At 44.1% G+C, this 21,738-nt stretch overlaps 1 protein-coding gene across 2 annotated transcripts in view; it reads left to right on the top strand.

The window, feature by feature from the left end:
• PRKG1 (protein kinase cGMP-dependent 1) overlaps positions 1 to 21,738 on the top strand; it is a 384,810-nt gene that overhangs the window by 319,242 nt on the left and 43,830 nt on the right. For both annotated transcript variants that reach the window (XM_053983678.1, XM_053983677.1), the window contains exons 8-9: positions 4,709 to 4,774; positions 12,282 to 12,356. In XM_053983678.1, coding sequence (XP_053839653.1) covers positions 4,709 to 4,774; positions 12,282 to 12,356 — 141 coding nt within the window. The remainder of the gene's footprint in view (positions 1 to 4,708; positions 4,775 to 12,281; positions 12,357 to 21,738) is intronic.

The following is a 21,738-nucleotide window of genomic DNA, read 5'->3' as shown; positions in this document are numbered from 1 at the left end:
ATGCTGGGCTTTGAGGTCTTATTGCTAAATTCAAGCTAATAACTGATTTTTCCCATTTTTCCCCCATCTGACGTGTCTTGTCCTAAATGCTTTAAATCAACCTTATTAAGAATATTGTAACAAGGTCAAGTGTACAGTGCTGGAAGGTGGGAAAATGCATTAAAGAACTCGAACAGCAGCAAATTAGGAACCTCTGAATAGCCCTGTGGCATAATTTAAAACTCACCAGGGAAGACCTCATTTTTTTACTTCTGAAAATCCTCATTAAGAACATTCTCAGCTGATTTCAGCTCTCATCTCCTCAGGTCCCACAGGACGGGAGGTTTCTGCCAGGGATGCTCCCAGGCAGGTTCTGCAGGGCAGCCACCAAGGACCAGGCACTGACTCACCTGCTCTGGGTGGTCCTTTGAGATTCTCCAGTTTCTTGAGCTAAGAAATGAGGTTTTATCCTCATTTTTTAGGGAAGGAAATGGTGAACATTGGGAAACAACTGGATGTGGCTGTGTCCATGGAGTCACAGAACGGTTTGGGTAGGAAGGGACCTTAAAGCCCATCCAGTGCCATGGACAGGGAAACCTTCCACTGTCCCAGGCTGCTCCAACCTACCTCAGGGACTTCCAGGGATCCAGGGGCAGCCCAGCTGCTCTGGGCACCCTGTGCCAGGGCCTGCCCACCCTCCCAAGGGAGGAGCTGACAAAATGGAGATCAGTCAAAGACTGGACTTGATGACTTTGGAGTTCTTCTCCAAATTTAATTAATTCTGTGATCCATGTCTGCATCAATCACCTGGATCTGCCTGATTTCCATGGGAGAAAACCACCCCTCACAGACCAAAGTTTGGTGTTCCAACCTTTCATCTTCCTGAGACCCCAACATCCATTTGCCATTGGCTTTGATATAAAAATACATCGCTGGGATTAATAAACACAGCATGCTCTACTAATATTTTATAGATTTTAATGGGAAACTAATAAAAGGTGCCGTTGGAAAAAGATGCACTTGAAAAGCCATTTCATAGAAAATCTTGTAAAAATTCCATCAGGCATTAAAATCTCACTTTCTAAAAGGGAATGAAATACAACAGGAGGGATTTGACTCCAGGGTACCCCAGTTTGAGGGAATGTAGCAAAAACCCCATGTGATTTAAGCTTCATGGGTATTGGGAAAACAAAATATTTCTTAGAGAACAACAATTCAGCTCATTGAGCTTCAAAAATACTATTTTGCCGATTTTTTGCTCAATATAAGCCAAATGTACAACTCTTCAAATAGAAAATGTACCAGCTCCTTCTAATACTTCATTTTATGCCTTGTGAGCATCTTGTTAGGACTTACTGGCTGCTCCTAAAACATATTTTTACTCCCAGTGGCTCCAGCTGAAAGGTTTAAGCCCTGCCAAGGGTTGTACAACAAGATGCACAAAGAAAGAGGAGCTGTTTGTGATAATTGACTGGAATATTCATGAAGCTGAGGCCTCAGGTCTTCCAAGGCTCTGTTGGTCAAGGAAATTCTGCTCTGTCTTTACCGTGCTGAGGGTTCTAAAAGTAAAAAACTCCCAGGAGCTGCTGCTGAGATTCCACCAGCCTAGAGAAAAGGAGGCTCAGGGGGGACCTTGTGGCTCTGCACAACTCCTGACAGGAGGGGACAGCCGGGGGGGTCGGGCTCTGCTGCCAGGGAACAGGGACAGGACAAGGGGAAATGGCCTCAAATTGCATCAGAAGAGGTTTAGGTGCATATTTAGGTGGATATTGGGGAAAATTCCTTTACAGAAAGGGCTGTCAAACATTGGACTGACTCCCCAGGACAGGGCGGGGGGAGTCCCTGTCAAATGGATTGGGAGCAGTGGGATCTATGGGAGAAGGTATTGGAGCAGGACTTCAAGCAGTTTGGGGATGTAGGAAGGCAATAAAAAGCAAAACAACAGGAATCACCTCAAATATTTTACATTTAGGGCAAATTATGGCAGGAGACAGTACCTGAAGTATAAACTTATCTCTTTCTAAACTGAGTTTTTGACAGCTTGTCAGAAGCAAAATTGTTGTAACTTCCCAGTGTGGGAAGCTGGCTGTAAATTCCAAGGCAAAAAACAGATTTGTGCGTTTCATCCCTTAAATAATGTCCTCGTGTTTCCAGTAGTGTGGTGACACGCTTGGGAACATTTAGGAACATGGGTATTGTTGCCACCTAATTTCACCGTGGGGTTAAGGAGCTGAAAAGGACACACGAGGTCTCCTGATGGGATTTTTGGCCCTTGTCCACAGCCAAATCCTCCCCTCTTGGATTTCCGCAGCCGAGAGCCCCCGCAGCAGCTGTGACCTTTGTGCAGGTGGCCAGCTCTGGGCTGGGGGAGCTGTCAAATACCAGGGGGGGTCACAGAGCTCGGAGCTGGAGGGGATCAGGTGTGTCCGGGGGAAATGCTGCAGCAGCCGGGGCCATGGAGCGCTCGGGGAGCGAGGGCAACTCCACGGATGAGGAATGCGGATTTTCGGGAAGCAGCTCCGAGGAGGAGGAAGGGGATGAAGGCCAGGCAGTGTCCGAGTCAGTGCTCTCCTCTCCTCCCTGGGGCCACAGGGAGTCGTGGGGCGCTGCCAGGAATTAATTAATTAATTAATTGTTAATGAGTTGTGTTTTACACATTGCACTTCTAATAGCTGCTTAGTGCTGTGCTGTTGAAATAATTACTTGTATTTAATGCACTTGTAGTAATGAAACTACCTGTTGCATCTAGTGCAGTAATTACTTTTCACTTGTCATTATACTGGTAGTAGTTACTTTTGCCTTTAAAGCTGTGCATTTACTGGGAGTAACCTCTGCATTTTATATTTTACACTGGTAGTAATTAGTTGTTTAATGTATTTACTAGTAATTAGAATTTCATTTAATGCTGTGCACTGGGAGTAATTACCTTCGTTTTTAATGCTCTGCACTTCTAGTAGTTACTGTTTCAGTTAATACCATGATTATTTGTCGCATTTAATGCCCTGCACTTGTAGTAACTTCTGTATTGAATGTCTTGCACTTGTAGTGGTTACTTTTCCCTTCAATGCTGTGCATTTAGCAGTAGTAACTTCTGGGTTTAATGCTTTGCACTTGTAGTAATAGTGTTGTGCCCTTAGATTAATTACTTTTTGCATTTGATGCAGTTCACATGTGGTAATTACTTCTTGCAATGAATGCCATGCACTTGTAGTAATTCCTTCTGCATTTAATGCTGTGCACTTCCTAGTGGTTAATTTTCCACTGAATGCTGTGCACTGGTAGGAAATACTCTTGGACTTGTAGTAATTACTCGTTGCACTTAATAGCATGCACCTTAATAGCAACTTCTGCACTGAATTCTGTGCACTTGTAGTAATTATTTGTTGTGTTTAATGCCACCTACTTGGAGTAGTTACTCTCTCATTTAATGCTGGGCACTTGCTGGTGGTTGCTCTTGCCTTTAATCCCCTATTAGTAATTTCTTTCCCAATTAATGCCTTGCACTTGGAGCTTTTCATGCCATGCACTTCCAAGGTTTCATTGGCCTTTAATGCCATGGATTTCTGTACCTCGCTGTGCTGCAGCTGCTGGCCAAAGTCACCTTCTAGAAAAGGTTGGATTAATAGAAGATAACAGAAATTACCACAGTCCCTTGTTCATCTGAATACCTCATTTCAAACTTTATTGAAAATGTCGGAACCGAGGCCACCAATTTTATTGTCTTTTCCTGGTCTGCAGTCATCTATGTATAAAATAGTAACCAAATCACGTCTGTGATCCATAAATACACAGGGATAAATGTCTTTTTGTGGCATCTAGGATAATGGGACAAATGTGTTGAGTTTTAATGAGAATTAGTGGACACCAACAAGTTTGAATTCTCAATTTAATGGGTCAATATATTGTCAAAAGCTGGCTACAGCAACTTAATGAGGAATTCAATATTATCCTTCCTTATCCTCTCTGTATTTACCCAAGTTTTAGGAGTTAATAGAGATAATTATCCACTGCTATTCCACTACTTGTTTCTCATTGCTTTAAATCAGCACAATGTGATTTATCAGTGGAGTAAATTAGCATGAATACACACTTAATTCCAATCCAAATAGACTCAGAGTCAGCATTCCAGCACAGGCTGGAGTATTAATGTTCTTCCCTTGTATTTCTGCTTGCTCTACTCTAAAGGTGTGAACATGAAGAGAGCTCCAAAGCAATTAAAGTTAATTAATGATGACCTCAAAGGGAGAGTGCACGTGCATCACCCTTTTTTCACCATATTCCTACTCTAACACCTCCAGTCTTTAAATGGGAATTTCTATTCCTAACAGCACCTGTAAATCAGATTTTCTGCTTCAGTGGAAGCCTAGAGTGGTGTTCCAGCCTAAATGAATGAGGGGTGTTTAGAAGAGGGGAGGTCTCTCTTGCCTGTAATCCACTTAACCTTGGGACATGGAAAGGTTGGAGGGAATTGGGATAAAGTGAACCCAGAAAATGCAGTGCTGACTCTTAAACACTGGAACACCAAATCGACCTGATTAAAATGAATTAAATTGATTATTTTTATTAGTCTTGAAATTCTAGTCTTTTATTAGCCTATATGGATGATGAAAACAGCAAGGAAAAGCTGTGAAAGCCAGAAATTTGTCCTCAAAGTGTTTGAAAAACCCTGTATGTTGGAAATCAGAAGATTGTCATGGAAATAACTGAAGAAATGTGTTTTTTCTTGCAGGGAGGATGTCAGGACAGCCAACGTCATCGCAGCTGAAGCAGTTACTTGTCTGGTCATAGACAGAGAGTAAGTTCCTCCTTCTGCCTGGGGCTGGGGGGAAACTCCCATTTCAATCTTTGCCAGAGCTTAATGAGAGATTTGGATCATCTTCTCCAGAGAGACCTCTTAATTTGGGGTGATAAAGTCACAGATGTGTCCTTGATGAGTGGAGGGAAGGTGCCCCTAAATCAGTGAGACAAAACTCAATAGTGACAATTAGAATCACAGAAAGTCCAAATGGAAATAAAGGAGGAGCTGGAATTAATGTGGAAATTCCATGGTATTTGCTCCTGGCAAATGTTTGAGCAAGGTGTTGTCCCAGTCCATGTGAGGATGGAGAGTCCTTGGGAGAAGGCCACAGCCCTGCTGGGAGCTCTGTCACTCAGAAGAGATACAGGAGATCAGAAGAGTAAAATAATAATTTATACAGGAAGCTTGAGAGAATTCAGTGGGGTTAATCCGGAAAAAACTATGCCTGGATGCTCCAGTGTTGCAAATCCAGCTCTCTGCAGTTACTGGGAATGGGACTAAAAAATGACATAAAAATGGAACATGACTCCTGGGCTGGTTTTCCCGTTGTGCAGCACTGGCACAGACCAGCACAAGGCATGGACACACCTTGATGGGAATCTTTCCATGGGAATGTGCTATGGATCTGTGAAACCCACAGAGAGGGTAGACAGGTGTTGAATTTCACTGCCTCCCCCCATGCAGGAACTCCAAGAAACCTGCAAGAGGGAGCCAGAAACTGTGGAATAATGAGAAAAAAATGCTGATATTGGAAAGGAAAATAAATCCATTGGATTTTTGAAGTATGTGGGACCCACCTGTAGGCCAGGAGCTTTCAGAGCAGTGTGGATTGTTGGGGTGTCTGGGCAGGGCCAAGAGCTGGATCCATGATTCCTGTGTATCCCTAGAAGTGATTCTGGAGCCCTTCTTGTGTTCTGGTGAGAGATGGGATTCTGTGCTCTTTTAGGGCTGATCTCCATCCCCTCAATCCTGCTGGGATACCAGTGGTTTGTGTTGAGTTATCTCACAAGCCTCCATTTCTGGAAATCCAGTGTTCTGTAGAGGGTGAGCTGGGGAAAACCTTCAGAAATCCTGCTAAGTTCTGATTTATGTTAATTCATTATTAATTGCAAAACCTATGGTCTGTCCATTGAACACAGGTGGGGAACACCTGAGGGCTCCTTTCTCAGCCTGGTAGGTAAAACACCCACCCTCCTTCTCGTGCTGTGGGGCAAAGAGAAGAAGAAGAATTAGATTATTTAGCAAGGTAGTATTTTAATAATCTTTATGCTTTTAATAATTAGATAATTTAGCAGTCATTAATTCAGAGAAATAAAAACCAACAAATAATTTATGCTTTTTATTTTTACACTTTTGCAATAGATATTTTTGGTTTGCACTGTGAGACCTAAAAACCCCAAATAATTCAAGTCACTCGTTCCTGATAATTTCCCAGACTGTTCCTTTCCTCGTCTCATGTGCCTTGTCCTCAGCATACAATGCCCTTGAAATAGTAAGGAAATACAAGTTAAATTTAAACTGATGAAGCTCTGGTTAATCTACCTCAGAGATTCTATTAACACTGTGCAATTAGCAAAGTAACACTATTTTAAAAATTCTTATTTATAGTGCAAGAAAAGTGACCCTATTGATAGCCCTATTTATAGCTCAGAGCAGGCTGTCCTGTGTCCTGGCCAGTGCTGGATTTCATGTCCCAGCTCTTCCTTAGGCTCTTATTTTATACCAATGACAACAGCAGGACCAACATTTCATGTGGAGATAAACTACCAGGACTTGTGGCAATTTGGGAAATTGATGAAGAAAAAGAACCATTTTTTTAATATCCAGACAGAGCAAATTTTACACCTTTTGGGTTGTGGTGGTGGATGAGAACGTTGAGTGACACAGGAGGTGGAAATGGGAGCAGGGAGTGGGTGTTCCCTGCAGCTGGAATTTGTTCCGTGCAGCAGGAGGGGTGACACAAGTCACTGAAGCTGACAAATATTTTCCTTTTCCCAGACAAGCTCTTTGCCTAATCAGATGGAACCACTGAAGCAGCGATTTTCGTGCTCTGTGGGTGTCCCCATCTGAGGCAGCTCAGCAAAACTGGCATTGCAGTTTCAAAAAACAAGTGATGGGAAAAGACCTTTTCCTTAACACATGGGATTCCTGGAGAATTCCTGTCTCACTGACCAGCATCACCCACTGGAATTATCTGCAGCAGAGTAACTCTTCCAAATTCCTTGTGAAAGGCTTCCCAAGGCATCCAAAAATTGTTCCAGCTGCCACACTCCCACCTCATTAACAAAGAGAATCGCACCTTGGTGCCACAGGAAGTTATTCCTAAGGGAGGCATGAGCCTGGCTCTGGATTTGCCAATATTCCCAGCAATTTTAGGGCTGGTTTAGCTGCTGCAAGGTTTGTAGTTTGGGGATGAATAATAGGGGAAACTTTCATCACAAGGGTGAGCCACGAGCTCCGGGCAAGTTGGGTTTGGGAAGGGAATTGCTTATGTTGGATTTGAGAAGAGAATTGCTTAAGTTTGTTCTGAGAAGAGAATTGCTTAAGCATGACAAGAGGGAATGCTTTGCCTAAAAGGATCTCTGGAATTTATAAAATATATATAAAATGACTACAGGGTTGAAGCAGTGGGAGTGGGGAATATGACGAGGGAAGTCAAACTGGAGCTCGTGATGGGTCTTTAATTACCAGATGATGTTGGTGCTGCCTTGCTTTTTAATTTCCTTCTGAAACAAGAGGGCTCTTCCAATCCCATAAACACCCCAAAGACTCCCAAAATGTAGTACAGCTATTTTTGCCAATCTAGGAAGATATGCTTTGCAAAGTGCATTTCCAGCATCCTTTTCTGGCATAGGAATGAGCAAAATCCTGATCTAACAATGAAAACAACCTGCAGGAAACATTTGATGCATCCAGTGGACTTTGTTCCCACTTGTCCTTGTCCTGAAAATATTTGTTACGAAAAGCATTGGCATTCTTTCCATCTTGCAGTTGTGTTTTCGAGTATCTTCCTTTACTGGAATAATGAATTTCAGTGGAATTTGGTCCTTAATGCTCTTAATCCTCCCTGTGAGGGTGGGGAGGCCCTGGCACAGATTCCAAGAGAAGCTGTGGATGGCTCTGGACCCCCGGAAGTGTCCCAGGCCAGGCTGGCCAGAGCTTGGAGCACCCTGGGATAATGGAAGGTGTCCCTGCCCATGGCACTGGATGGGCTTTAAGGTCTCTTCCAACTCAAACTTTTCTAGGAATTCTGTGGTTCCCATTGGGAGCACCATTCATTTTGGTCCCCCAAGGATGAAAACTAAAAAATTGTGTGGTCCTACCTGGTCAGGTGTATTTGAAAGAAAGAATGTGGAATTCAGAAGGAAAATAATCCAAGGAATTTCCCATTATCATCAAAATTTCAACACAGAAGAGAAGGCACCGTAATCCAGTGGAGAAGATGAAGTGAGAGGGTGACAAGGTTGAGGGAATGAGGTTGGCAGCCCTGTAAGGGACCCCAGCATGGGGCAGGCTCCATGCTCAAACTCTCTGGTGAGTTAGGATTGATTTATCCAATGTTCTTCCTGCCAGCCATGGAGCACAGACCCAACCACGGGCTGACAGAATTGGTTTGGAAACTTCAACAAAATCCACAGTGCTCATGGGAATTGTGACAAAAAAGCCCAGTTGGAGATCTGACCATCTGAGGGAATTTGGAGAAGCCTTTGGGTACTTGAGGAGCCACACAGCTCATTGCAGCCCCACCATTTCCTGCTGCTCAAACCTCCACTCTGGGAGCACACATTAATATTTTACAGCACCTCTCAGATGGCTTTTAGGCATTTTTATTTCCAAGTGCTTTTTAAAAAAAATTATTTACAATTCATGGACTTTCTGTCTTTAGAACTTGCCTTGACCCTACAAGATCAAGGCTGTTGTTAATGAAGTTTTTCCTGTGGTGGCACTGCAGGAGTTCATCCTCTGGGAAAAAAAGTTCCTATGGGAGCTGCTTGATGGCGTTGCCTCCAAATTGTTCTGAGCTTGGCCTTGTCAGAGCTCATCCTGGTGAATTTCCAGGCTCCTTGGAGGCGTTATTAGATTTGTTCCAGAAGTACAGTTGGGGAAAAGTTAACAAATATGTGCTGCATTTGATGGATTGGTCCTTTAGGAACTTGTCTGTAAAAGGTCTTCTGATAAAAATGGTGCAGACACTCCTTGAGCATCTGTTCTGTGGATCAATTTGAATAAAGATGCACAGACAGACTTCACTTGCAGCCCCTTTGTATGGAGAGAAAACAGGAGGGAAAGGCTTCAAACTCATTCCTGACGTTTGGATCATCACTGGCACCCTCAGGGACAAGTTGGGCAACTCTATAATTCTTTTTTTTTTTCACACCTACCTCTTGAAACTGAGAAAGTGTTTGAAAGTGTTCGTGGCTGCTCCTGAACTGTCAGAATATTTAGACTGAGGTTGATTCGGGTTCATATTTTATTTATATGGGATTTTTTTCCCCTCCAAATAATTTATTTATGGTGCCAACAACGTTTTCCTGGAGCTTGGAGATTTAGCAACACTGTGGGTGTTGGGAGGACAAAATTGCCTCATGCAAATGGAGGAGCTGATGGATCAGAGCCAGAACCAGAGCCCAGCTGCTGCTGACAGAGAGTTACAGAACTACCTGGCATTTACACTAAATGCTGTTTTTCCAGCTTCTTGTCTTCTTCAGCTGCATGTATCAAGAGGATGCACTTTTTTAAAGCAACATTTAAAATATTTCAGCTATTTTCTGCTTTTCCACTTTGCATTTCCTATTTTTGTCAGTGTTTCAAAGCCTGGGTTTGTTTTTTTTAAGGAAGAGCTGTGAGGTGTCAACAAAGGTTATTGGATCGGCCCTCCTGGCAAGGGAAATTGGAGAAAAATGATTAAAAAGTATTACCCTGGCATGACTGATCGCATATAAGCTGAGCTGAGCTCTTTCAGTGGAGATTTTAGGGTTTGCTGCTTTGCTGTTTCTCCCAGTCAGAGCAAAGTTTATCCATGGAGAAAATTGGTTATGAGGAGAGAATAGAAAAAATGAAGAGAAAAGGCTACAGGGAGAAAAAAACCCCAAGCAGTTTCTGATTGAATTCTGAGGGAGGTTGGGGCTGAGCCGAGACTTCAGCAATGTTGAGATGGGCAATAAAAAAGGGACTTAAGTGAACTTTGATAGCTTGCCCAGTGCTACGTCTGGCTTAAAATTTTAATAAAAATTAAGGGTTTTAGAGAAACTGTTGTTACTCCTTTCAGTGACTTTTTCTTCTTTGCTGTTTCACTAGAAAAGATTTATGTGCATTCCCAAAAAAAGGGGGTTTTTAACCCTGCTACATTTTCCTAGGCAAACCAAGCCTAAAGCACAATTAAGGCACTTAAGGCCTTCCGGGATGGTGTTCTGTGTTAATTAATTGCCTAAATACCTGTTTGAGGTGCAATTAGGCATTAACACCCCAATCCTGCTTTGCTGTCACTGTCACCTTGCAAGGTTTGGCTTCATCCTGTGGCACATTCCCAGCATCAGGAAGATAAAACTTGAAACTTTAACTCAGCTGAATGAACTGAGCTGTTCCTGTTTTCGCTGCTGAGCAAGGAATTTGGGGTTGAAAAGTTACTCCCTTTATTAACATGTCCTAATATTAAAAAAATTAATAATTACAAGACTGGGTAAAAACCACTAACATGAATTTATGTGAGAGCAAAGGGGTTTGTGCCTTCTCTTCCTCATTAATGAATTAATTTGTTTGCATAAATTATTTCCTTGATTGTATGATTTGAAATATAATCAATTAAGTGGAGTGGAAGACTGGGGACATTGTTGTGGGTAGAGGTAATTTCCTGAGCTGTAATTTCCAGCAGAGAATCCCAGGATAGGTCAGTTTGGAAGGGCCCTCAGTGGGCACCTGGTGCCACCTCCCTGCTCCAGCAGGGCCATCCCAGAGCACAGGGTTGTGTGCACACAGCTCTGGAATAGCCCCAGGGAGGAGAATTCCTCTGGAAAAGCCCTTCCAGCAGCTCCAGATCCAAACCACCTCTCCGAGTTGTCACCTCCTGCCCCACAGTGATGGGGAAAAATCCGGCTTTTTCCAATAGGATAATTATGCCTCCCTTGGTTCTGCTGTAAGTGCTATCTCCACACATCCATGGGGTACATTCCATAGGGTCAGGCATCTCCTGAAGGACCCTCTCAGGACTGTCAGTGTGTCTGAACAACCCAGAGTACCACCGTTCCTGTACCAGGAACACGGAGTCTCCCCAGCTCACCCCATGCCTGGCAGGACCTTGCATTTCCCCAGCTGCCCTGGATTTTCCTCACCTGCTCAGTGCCATTCATTCTTTTTGATCCTACAAATCCTCCTTGAGAAAGGGCCATATTAAACATCCCCTTCTTATTCCTTATGTCAGAAATGTGGCCCTCAATGGGGATTTTGAAGTTTTTTCTTTGTTTTTTTTTTCAATGTTTCAGTTCATTTTTTTGTCTACTTAGAGCAATTCCTTTTCTTCAGCTCCGTGTTCATGCCTCAGGAGTGTCAGGAGCACAGAAGAATTGCAGGATTTTCATTTGTGAGGCTGTGACATTAAGGCAGAGATCAGTCAAGAGACTCTGGTTTGCAGCAATTCATATTTTCAAATTCTTCTTCCTTGAAAAAAATAAAACCTGTGTGTGACAGACCCGCTGGGAATACTGGAATTGGATAGTAGAAAGTAGCTTTTCACCTGGAATATTTTTGTTTCAAGGCATTCACTGATTTCAGTTATTCATTTCTAGATTTTCATGGAATCCCAGAATGGTTTGGGATGGAAGGGATATTAAGGATCATCCAGTGCCATCCTGCTATGAGCAGGAACACCTTCCACTGTCCCAGGCTGCTCCAAGCCCCATCCAACCTAGCCTTGGACACCTCCAGGGATCCAGGGGCAGCCACAGCTGCTCTGGGCACCCTGTGCCAGGGCCTGCCCACCCTCCCAGGGAACAATTCCTTCCCAATATCCAACCTGAATTCCCCCGCTTTCAATTTGAACCCCCTTTGATGTATTTTTGGATGCTTTTTTCTCTAAAGATGAGAAAGGTGGGATCCAGAAGTGAAAATTTCACTTTGGAAGCAGAGGGATTTAGAGGGTTCCTGGTGGGAGGACAGGGATGTGATTGTTGAGGTGTCCCCACCAGCCACATTGACTCTGAAACTTCTACTGGAGGGTGAAAACCTTAGCTGCCATTTCAGTGTGCTGGATAAATAATTTTGCATCTTCCTGGTGTTGGTTTCTGCATGTCCAGCATTTCTGAGGCCTGGGCCTGGTGGGTCACTGGCATCAAGATCCAGCCCCAATTACTGCCAAAAAGCCACACTGGATTTCTTGGCTCCCAGGTGGGATCTCTTCAGGTTCAGTGGAGGACCTGGCAGTGCTGGTGGGACTGGATGATCTCCAGGGTATTTTCCAACCTTGGTGTTTCTGTGATTTTCCTCTCAAAGTGTCCCTTTGTCTTTACAGCTCCTTCAAGCACCTGATTGGGGGCCTGGACGACGTCTCCAACAAAGCCTATGAGGATGCAGAAGCAAAAGCAAAGTAAGTGCTGACCATCAATTCTCAAACTTGTGTTTGTTGATAGTGCACCACTGGAATTCCCAAAAAACACCTCCTTGTTCTCCGTGCAATAATACCAAACATCTCAAAAAGGAGAGATTCCTTCTCTGGATGGAGGAATTTTCCTCCTCGAGTCTCCCTGGTTCTCCTCATGAATATGGAGATGGGTGTCCTCTGCTCAGTGCCCAAAGCCAGGTGGTCCCAAGGTCCTGCTCAATCACAATATTTGAATCTAGAAGTGGATCTTCCAGAAATCCTCTTGAAATATTGAGGTGAGAAATATATTGTGAGGTGAGAAAATCCAGTGAAGAATATTGTGAGGTGAGAAACTCCAGATCTTGGAATTGTACTTGAGGGAATTGTCATTGAGGGAATTCTTGATGAAGGAATTGTTGTTGAAGACATTACATTTCTTTAGAGAGCTCTGACCTTTCTCAGATACTCCCCAAAGTCAAACATGTTCTGAGACAAAGGATGGGCAGTGGAATTTGTCATTTGAGGATAAAAACTAGAGCTGCCTTGATGTGAAGCAATATATTCATCTGAAGTCCACAATAAATATTCATTCCTTTCAGAAGGGAGCTGTAGAGTATTAGATTAAAATATTTTTAAAACCCTCTCTCTTTATTAATTCTTGAGCTGCAATTTGATTTTAATCTGTAATCTTTGCGCTCTGATTCTATCCCAATGAATAAAGCTTTTCAAGAGGATCCTGTTCTGCTTTGGGAGATGCTCAATATCAACCAAACACAATTCAAAGGCAGAGGCTGTTGAAAAGAAAATTAAATTTGCTCTATACAAAATTTCTTTACTTTTCGTCCCTCTCAATTTTTTTGCTTTTATGGGGATTTTTTTCATAGCACATTAAAGAAGGGGGGAAGTGTTTTCTCACAGTCAAATGCTCCGAGTGATTGCCTAAATTGCAGATTCTAATTGGGTTATACATAGAAACTTCTCATTAAACCACAGGGGTTGGAATGGTGTCTGCTGAAGGTATTGGGTACCTCTGTGGAGGGAAAGTGAGAATTCCCAATTAAGTATTGATGAAAAATAACTCTTAGTCTGTTTCAGAAACTAAGATCCATTTCAAAAATCTTCAGTTAATTTGCAAAACTTGTTAATCCTGCAACATACCCACAGGTTTCTCTTTTCTTATGTTTGAGTGATACTTGAGATAGTATATTTAATTAATTTTAAGGTATTAAAAGGGTTGCATTTTAGATTGGAATAATATTTCTCTGCCTCAGATCAAATGTAAGCTTCCTTCTTAAAAAGATTAAATTCCCTAAATTCTTGCTGACCCAATTAAAAAGGTGAGAGACTATCAACTTCCTTTACCATCCTCCCACAAAAGGGGGTTTCGGGCATTTCAGGCAGATGATCCCAAGTATCCCAGGGTCCTTCAGTTATTATTTTATATTAATTTTTGAGTGTTCCTATTTGGGTTATATTGATTTCCATCAGGGCAGAAGGGAACAAAACATTAGGAGTAAAACTGGGGAATTTTTTGGTTGGGTCATAAACAATATGGTCACAGAAGGTTTTTGAAGGTGCCACCACAACCCATTAGCACCAAGAAAAATGTGCCCTCCCCACATCTATAATTTTAAGCTCTGTTCTTGAATATTTATTATCCCAGGAATGTTTGGGATGCATGAGGAGGAGGAGAGGAGATTTTGAGGATCGTTCAGGGAATTTTAGGATCTGCTGTACAATGTGGGGGAAGCTGCGGCTTGGGACATCTTTGGAAGAAATTCTTCCTTTTAGGAGCCACTGGGTTTTGACCTTCACATTTTTGAGCTTTTATCTTCTCCAGTCCTTTCCTTCTAATGCCAAGTGTTTCATCCCAATGGAAGGGCAAAGCCCTGCTGATGGAGGAATTGTTCCCTAAAAGGCTGAACCAATTAATTTTGAGAGCAACTTTTTTATCTTCAAAGTCAGAGGCCCATGCTGGAGCCCTGTCACTGCAGAGTGGGAGTGATAGTGACATTATTGTCACATCTTGACATTTTGACTTGGACAGAGCAGGAGGGATCAGTGTTGTCTGCCTGGAAAAACATCCAAAAAATGAATGACCTATTGAAAAATATAGTATTTAGCAGTCAAATTCCATATTTCTCTTTGCTGGGCTCCTTGAAAACCAGCAGAAAGATGGATGGAGGAGGGAAAAATTGTAAAGTTCCTTGGGGAGAGACCCCAGAAGAATTGTGAGCCCTTCCAGAAAGTTTTGGTGTTCCAGAGTTACTTCTGAGGCAAAACTCCTTGGGAGAAAAGCTTCCTTAGCAGCAAATTTTACCTGGACTCCTTTCCAAGCAGCAGTTAATTAGCTCCAGCTAATTGTCCTTCAAAGGCCTGTTTTTTCCAAGGGCAGGTTTGTGATAGGGAAGAACTCAGAACATAAAACGTGGGCAGGTTTGTGAGGCTTTACGCAAATCCTATGGAATGTTTTTGCTCGTCTTTTTTTAGCTCACATCTCCTTTTCAGAGCTCATTGCCAGCTGGGAAAAGGCCTTGGGATGCACCCTGGAGATTAAGTGGATCAGGATGACCAAGGCCAACTTGGGCAGGATTGGTCTAGTGAGAGGTGGAAGGGGTTGGAACCAGATGGGCTTTGAGGTCCCTTCGAACCCAAACCATTGTAGGACTTTAAATGCCTACAGAAGTAGTGGGACTGGGGTTTTTTCCCATTTCCATGCTGGAGCACATCCCTGGAGTCACAGAGCTCAGGGCATGGCTGAGAGGATGTTAGGCAGAAGTTACAGGCTTAGAATATCTTTCCATGTATCCATCTGTCCTCCAGGCCTGGAGGAGCTGAGCTATTTATTGAGTCTATTCTTATTTTAGAGGCATTTTCCTGCTTTGTGTCAGCTGGGTGTTGGCAGTTCCCTTTAATGTCCATCCTTTGTGTTCCCTCTCTTAAATCAGCAATTGCAGACACGTCATCTGTGAGACTAAGATTTTAATTGTAGGCTATAATTTTAATTATAGAATTACAAAGGCTATAATATGAATTATAATATTCTACTCCTTGAATGTATTCAAATGACTTAATGAATTAATTAACTAATGGATATTATAGTTTCCTCCTAAAAAGGGAAGGAGAGAGGCAAATTTGCTTCATGCTCTGAGGAAATGGGAGTCCATAAGAGCAGCACCCGTGTCCCAGTGCCAGGCCCAGCCATGGTGGCATTTAGGGCATGAAGGAGATGCCTAAATCATCAGGATTATCTCAGTGTAGGTTGCTTCCAAATGGAGCCACTCCAGCAGGTTCCATCAATCCAGGAGGACACAGGAGGGCGGTTTCTGCTGCAGCTGATGGTGCCAAGTGGGGCAAGGTTCAGTGACCTCCTTTGCTCCAGGCACACAAATCCCTCCTGTTGGGCTCATCCCAACCCAGGAACTCCTGGCGTTGATCCTGTGCAATTACTGAACCGTTACCAAGGTTGGAGAGGTTCCCCTCTGGCTGGTGCCACCTTTCCACAGCACGGCTGTGTCGCAGCCACACCACTGAGGTGTCCCTCGCCACCCAGCTGGGACAGCTGGCAGCTGCCTGGCTGTGCCCAGCCACGTACAGCTCCCAGAGGCACCGTCCCAGTGCTCCCATCACATTCCCAGCTGGCTCCCAGTGCCATGTCCTGTGGCAGCAGAGCTTGGGATTAATCCCCAGCTGGAGTCTTGATGCCTTGTGAAGGCTGAGCTAGAACAGAGACCAGAGTTAAAGAATAAAGTAGGGATTTACTAAAAGGATCTCCTCAATGGATCCACCTTGGGCAGCACAAGAGCCCAGCCAGGGCTGCACCCAAGGTGAACCAAAATGGTCACAAAATGCACGACCGCTCACGGGGTCTCTCACTTTTAGAAGTTCTGCTCCATTTGCAAACTGCAGTTAATTGCGCAATTACACCTTCAGGTTATGAAGTCCCATCCTTCCTGTTTTTCTCTCTTCACCATTGTTTATACTTTTTGGCCTGGAGCTTGTAACAGTTGTCCTTGGTCTCAAGTTGGAAAAGGATTGTTCTGTCTAGCTACCCTGTGAAGAGAACTTGCTAGCACTTAATGTGAAGCTCAGAGTTACACACTAAAGCTGCACAGAATCTGAAAAATAGGAAAACTAAGACTTAAGGCATCAGCCTTCATGCTGTTGCTCCAAGCTCTCTACAGGTGGAGGTTGTTTTGACTGCACTTTTCCCTTGTTTTGTTTCCCATTCCAGCTGTGTTGCAGCCCTGGGGGAATGTCTGGATACTCACAGCCAAAACTGGCTGCTATTCCCAGGGCTCGAGGGCACAGGGACCTTTATTTAGATGCCTTTCCGTGTCCTTGCAGCCCCAGAGCCCTTCATCTTTCTGGTGCTGTTTTAATGAAGAGCAGCATTAACAGTTGGACTCAAAGACCTGAGAGCTCTTTTCCAACCTGAATGATTCTATTCAAACATTTTGTTTCAGTCCCCTTTTCTAGTCCCCTTTTTCAGTCCCTGAGATGTCCTTTTTTTCACCTTACACCCCCTCTCTCACTCCATTTATTCATAAAAAAAGCATCCCAGGAGTTAATTGACTTAATTTTGCTGCAGAGGGTGGTTATGAATATTTTTCCATTTTATATACCTATGGAAATGAAACCATATAAAAGTACAAAGATATCAGAGGAAAAGGAAGGAAAAGAAATAAAGGTTAAGAGGAGAGACAGTAGAGGAAAGATCCCACCATCCAGAAATGAGACTTGGTTGTTGCAACTTTGATATCTGTGGGTCAAAGTGATGGTCACAGTCTTGATCCTCTGAGGATGAGGAAACATGCTGAAGCTGGATTGGCCCTTCAGCTCCATAAAAAGGAGCAGAAACCAGCTTATCTTCATGGAAACTCCTGTTTTGGTGTGATGGAAAACCTTGGGAAAGCTTTGCCTGCAGATGCTGCCTCTGCAGGGCCCTATCCAACCTCCTGGGTTGGACATCCAGCCAGCCCTGGGGTTGTATGGCTAAAACAGTCCTGGGCATTAGGGAATGATGCTTTTATTTTGTTTAGCAATAAGCTGAGATAGATTTTAACCCCTGTCAGAAGGGAAATGGGCAGAGTTACGGTTCCAAAATGAGAGCTGCCAGTTAAAGAGGATGATTTAGTGAGGATCTGACTTGGTGCTGGGCTGGAAAACTTTGGCTGAAATAATCAACCAAGGCATGAAATGTAATTTTTCCTCCAAGAGACAGTATTTGCTGGCTTTGCAGCATCAGGGAGCTGTGCTGGGGGGCTCCATCCCCCTCTGTGTCCCTTGTTCCCTAAATTAAGGACCATCTGGGAAGCAGCTTTTGCCTCGGCTATCCGTGGTGCCAGACTGGGGAGAAATCCTGTGGGATGTGCAAAAAGCTGGCAAAAAGCTTCTCAGGGCTATAAAAAGCAGAGGTTGCAGTAATTTCTTTTAAGCTGTGTAAATAATTAAAACCCTTCTCCTCTCTGGTGAGGACTGTGTGGAAGCAATAACTGATCATTGATACCTGTTCAGTTTGTGTGAGCTGGAACATGTAATATTCAGAAAAAGAGAGATTTTAGGTGGCATTATTTGGCCTCTAATACAGAAGAGCTTTTTCTCTTCCTGCTGGAGAGTTTTGCTTTTCCCAGTGTTCAGCCTTAAATAATTTGTCATTCCATCCTGAAGCCACTGGTAGTTTGTATCCAGCTCTATCAGATTTTCCTGATTGCTTTAATAAATAGGGGTGGAATTAGAAAACATCTCAGAAATAATTTGAAAATGTGAGAGCCCAGCAAGAGACCATGGAGGGTGATGTCCCTAAGTGAAGGTAATTGCTAAATGTGACTTTGTTTATTGGGGGGGGCTTGCTGCTTGTTTGCAGACTTGAATTATTCACACAGAGACCACACCAGGCAGACTTGATGGCTGCTTCCCTCTGGAGAAAGAGCACTGGGAATGCTCTGTCACCCACCAGGGATATGTGGAATGACTTTTGAAAGCCAGGTTGTTTTATTTAGGTAATAATCTCTGTGCTCTCCCCTTGCTCAGCTGACCTTTGGATGTGATAATGGGCTGGGGCATGTCAGACAGAAACCTTGGTGTGGAAAAGTCAGGGCCACGAAGGGGACTGCTCTTTCAACAGCTGGCTGTATTTGTGTATGGAACTGGGGCTGTCCTTTGTTTTATGGAATTAGGGCTGTCCTGAGGAAGCAAAACTGCAGCAGAAATCATCCCTAGGATAACAAATTCCAGAGGCAGCATAAATGCAATGTGGATGCCTCCATGTGCATGGCCATTCCAGCTGCATGTGGTGGGAGCACTTGATGGTCTGGGCCTTGGAAAGATCAACCATCCCTGTGGCATGGATGGGAATCCATCTCTCAGGAGCTGCTGGGAATACTCTGCTAATCCCAGAGTTTGTGGCTCTCTGTGGTGCTGGCTGGGTGCTTTAACCAGAAACCTTGGCCAACTTTGGGGGGGGGCGGGTCGAGGCAAAGGGAGCATTAAAACATTTCTGTGGACCCCTGGTGGTGTAAGTTGGTTGTCCAGCACATTTTGAAGCTGTCCTGAGGATTTATCTAAACAGCTTTTAAGGATTACACCACTGGAAGTAGGGCTATTTCTGCCCTGCTGATATCTGCCGAGTTAAATAACAGGGAGGCACTTGAACAAAATGTAATAGAAATAAAACTGAGTGATTCTGCTGCTACAGGGAGCCAGTGATTTTGGAACTGCTGGAAACAGGTATGAGATCATTTGTGCCTTTCCCAGAGCTGCAGTTCCCTGCTAGTCCAGTTCTGCTTGGCTGTATCTCAGCAGCTCCTACAAGCTCAGACCTCACTTTTATATCCAAGAGTTTGTAAGGGAGAGGAAAGAAGGAGGTGTAGAGCCAGTGAGAGATGAAGGGCAGGTATGTTGCTGGTGCTGGCACCCAGGGAAGGCCTGGCAGGAAAATATTTGGGACCCAGAGTGAAGCACCAGGGCAGGAGGTGGGACAGCATTGTCTCCCTGCTGTCAAATTGTCTTGGCAAAGGCATTGCCAGATAAAGAACTTTCTTCCCCTTCACCCAAAAAACTTCCCAGGCCAGGATTTATGGGAGTAGCTTCAAGGTTTGGGAATGCTGGTTGTTTTAACTGTAGTAAGAGGGGAAGGAGTAGAGGGTGGAGGTTTCTGTTTCTAAATGAGTGAATATTGATTGTGCTCCCGGCAAACATCAGTGAATGTGGTACCCGAAAACTGCCCAGCAAATTCAGCTGACCCCAGGACAGAAACTGTCACACTGGAGGATGGAATTCAATCACCCAACTGTGAAATGGAAGAATTTAATCCCACTTTAAGTGAAAAACCCAGTGCAACCTTAACTCCAAAGCTGCTGCTGACTCCTCCATCGCACCCGCAGCTGAACCACCAAAACAAACCCTTTTTCTTCTTCCCTGTAGAAAACAATCACTTTTCCTGAGGGCTCAAATTGCTTTCCACACATAGCTTCCAGTCTAAATGTAGTCCCTATTCCACTCAGGATTTCTACCCTCATCTGCCGAGCCGTGGGGGCTTGTAGCCACTCGGCACGAAGCTCGGATAGCTGGTACATCTGAGGGTCCACCAGAAGAACAGGAGGGACACTCGGGCTGCTGAAATCCTGCTCGTTTATTGAAGGGTCGCAGAAGGGGCAGACAGGGAGACAACAAAGCAGAAGGGAGGCAGATTCCGAGAGCCCCGAAGGGCGGGCTGAGGATTCTTTTAACTGCGTAAGGGTAGGAGGGTTTAGCATACGAGGGTACAATCGGGAAAAGGCTAAAGGGAGGGGAAATATAACATTAACCAGTGGGGAAAAGGGAAAGGAGTGTTCTTGGTGGAAGAACCAAAGGGAAAACGTGGAACAGAGAAGATTCTAGGCTAAGGGGCAGACTTGAACAATAACTGACAGGACAGGGGGAGGGTACAATTCTCTTCCAAAAGGGGGTGGAGAACTCATACAACTGCTGTTTCCCATGGCAACCCTAGACTGCCTTCCCCAACCCCTCCTCCTACACTCATCTCATCCTTACCTGGGGAGCCCCTTCCAGTGCCTCCAGGAGAGCTGGAGAGGGACTGGGGACAAGGGATGGAGACACAGGACACAGGGAATGGCTTCCTACTGCCAGAGGGCAGGGATGGATGGGATATTGGGAAGGAATTGTTCCCTGGGAGGGTGGACAGGCCCTGGCACAGGGTGCCCAGAGCAGCTGTGGCTGCCCCTGGATCCCTGGCAGTGTCCAAGGCCATTCTGGAGAAGCCTGGGACAGTGGAAGGTGTCCCTGCCCATAGCAGGAGTGGCACTGGATGATCCTTAATATCCCTTCCATTCCAAACCATTCTGGGATTCTAGGAAAGGATTCTAGGACAGGTGTCTCCCTTTCCTGCTCCCAGCTGTGGGACCCACAGGATGTGATGCTCCTGTCTTAGGGATCACCAGGAAGGTGCCAGCCTCCCATAACAGTAACACATACCATAACGCTGAGTAATGGAGGTTTATTAAAAAAAAAAAAAAAAAAAAAAAAAAAAAAAAAAAAAAACCCACAATACTTGTGCTTCCAATATTATTTATGGATCCTGAGAAGCTGCCACCATGTATTATGATGATGATGATGATTATTTTTTTCCTCATGTGCTTGTTTGCAGCACTTGGGATGCCAGAATGGTTTAGGTTGGAAGGGACCTTAAAGCCCATCCAGTTCCATAGGCTGGGATACCTTCCACTAATCCCAGGTTGCTCCAAGTCCATCCAGTCTGGCCTTGGACCAGATTTAGGGCATCCCAAACCCCACACTGGACAGTGCACTTAGATTTCCTGGCTGTGCTCTGCTCCACTTACATTGATTTGCCCTCAGTTGCATTTGCTCCATTTTCCCAGTGCCTCACTGAATGCTCCATGAAATGATTTGAGAGGTGCTGAGCTTTAAATCTTTAAATAATCTGAAAAAAAAAAAAAAGAAAAAAAAAAAAAGAAAAGAAAAGGAAAGTTGTCATGATTTAGCTGATCCCACTGTTTCTGCAGAGGTATAACAAGATGAAACATCAGAAATATAGATAAGATGACATTGTGAACATGTGTGATAGCTCAGTGCCTGTAAACCTTGAAAGAGGAGATGAAAGCCTGATCTGGCCCATTATGTTGGACATTAATGTAAAAGTGCCTGGAGGTTTTTAATGGGGCTTTTGTTATTAAATTTCTCATGCAAGTTAAAAGCCCCTCGTTCGTGGCTGTATTTAAAATTCATTTTAGTGATGGCAGTGAGGTGTTCCTGGCTCTGTCTGCTCAACAAAGCAGCACGGGGAGATGTGTTTGAGCCCTGTCTTTGGTGTCTCTTGGTTTCCTGTCATTTCCTGTACAATTGTCGGGTTGCTCTGTAGAAAACATCA

This window comes from Vidua macroura, chromosome 8 (assembly GCF_024509145.1).
Source record: "Vidua macroura isolate BioBank_ID:100142 chromosome 8, ASM2450914v1, whole genome shotgun sequence".
NCBI lineage: Eukaryota > Metazoa > Chordata > Aves > Passeriformes > Viduidae > Vidua > Vidua macroura.
This window is presented reverse-complemented; position numbering and strand designations above follow the sequence as displayed.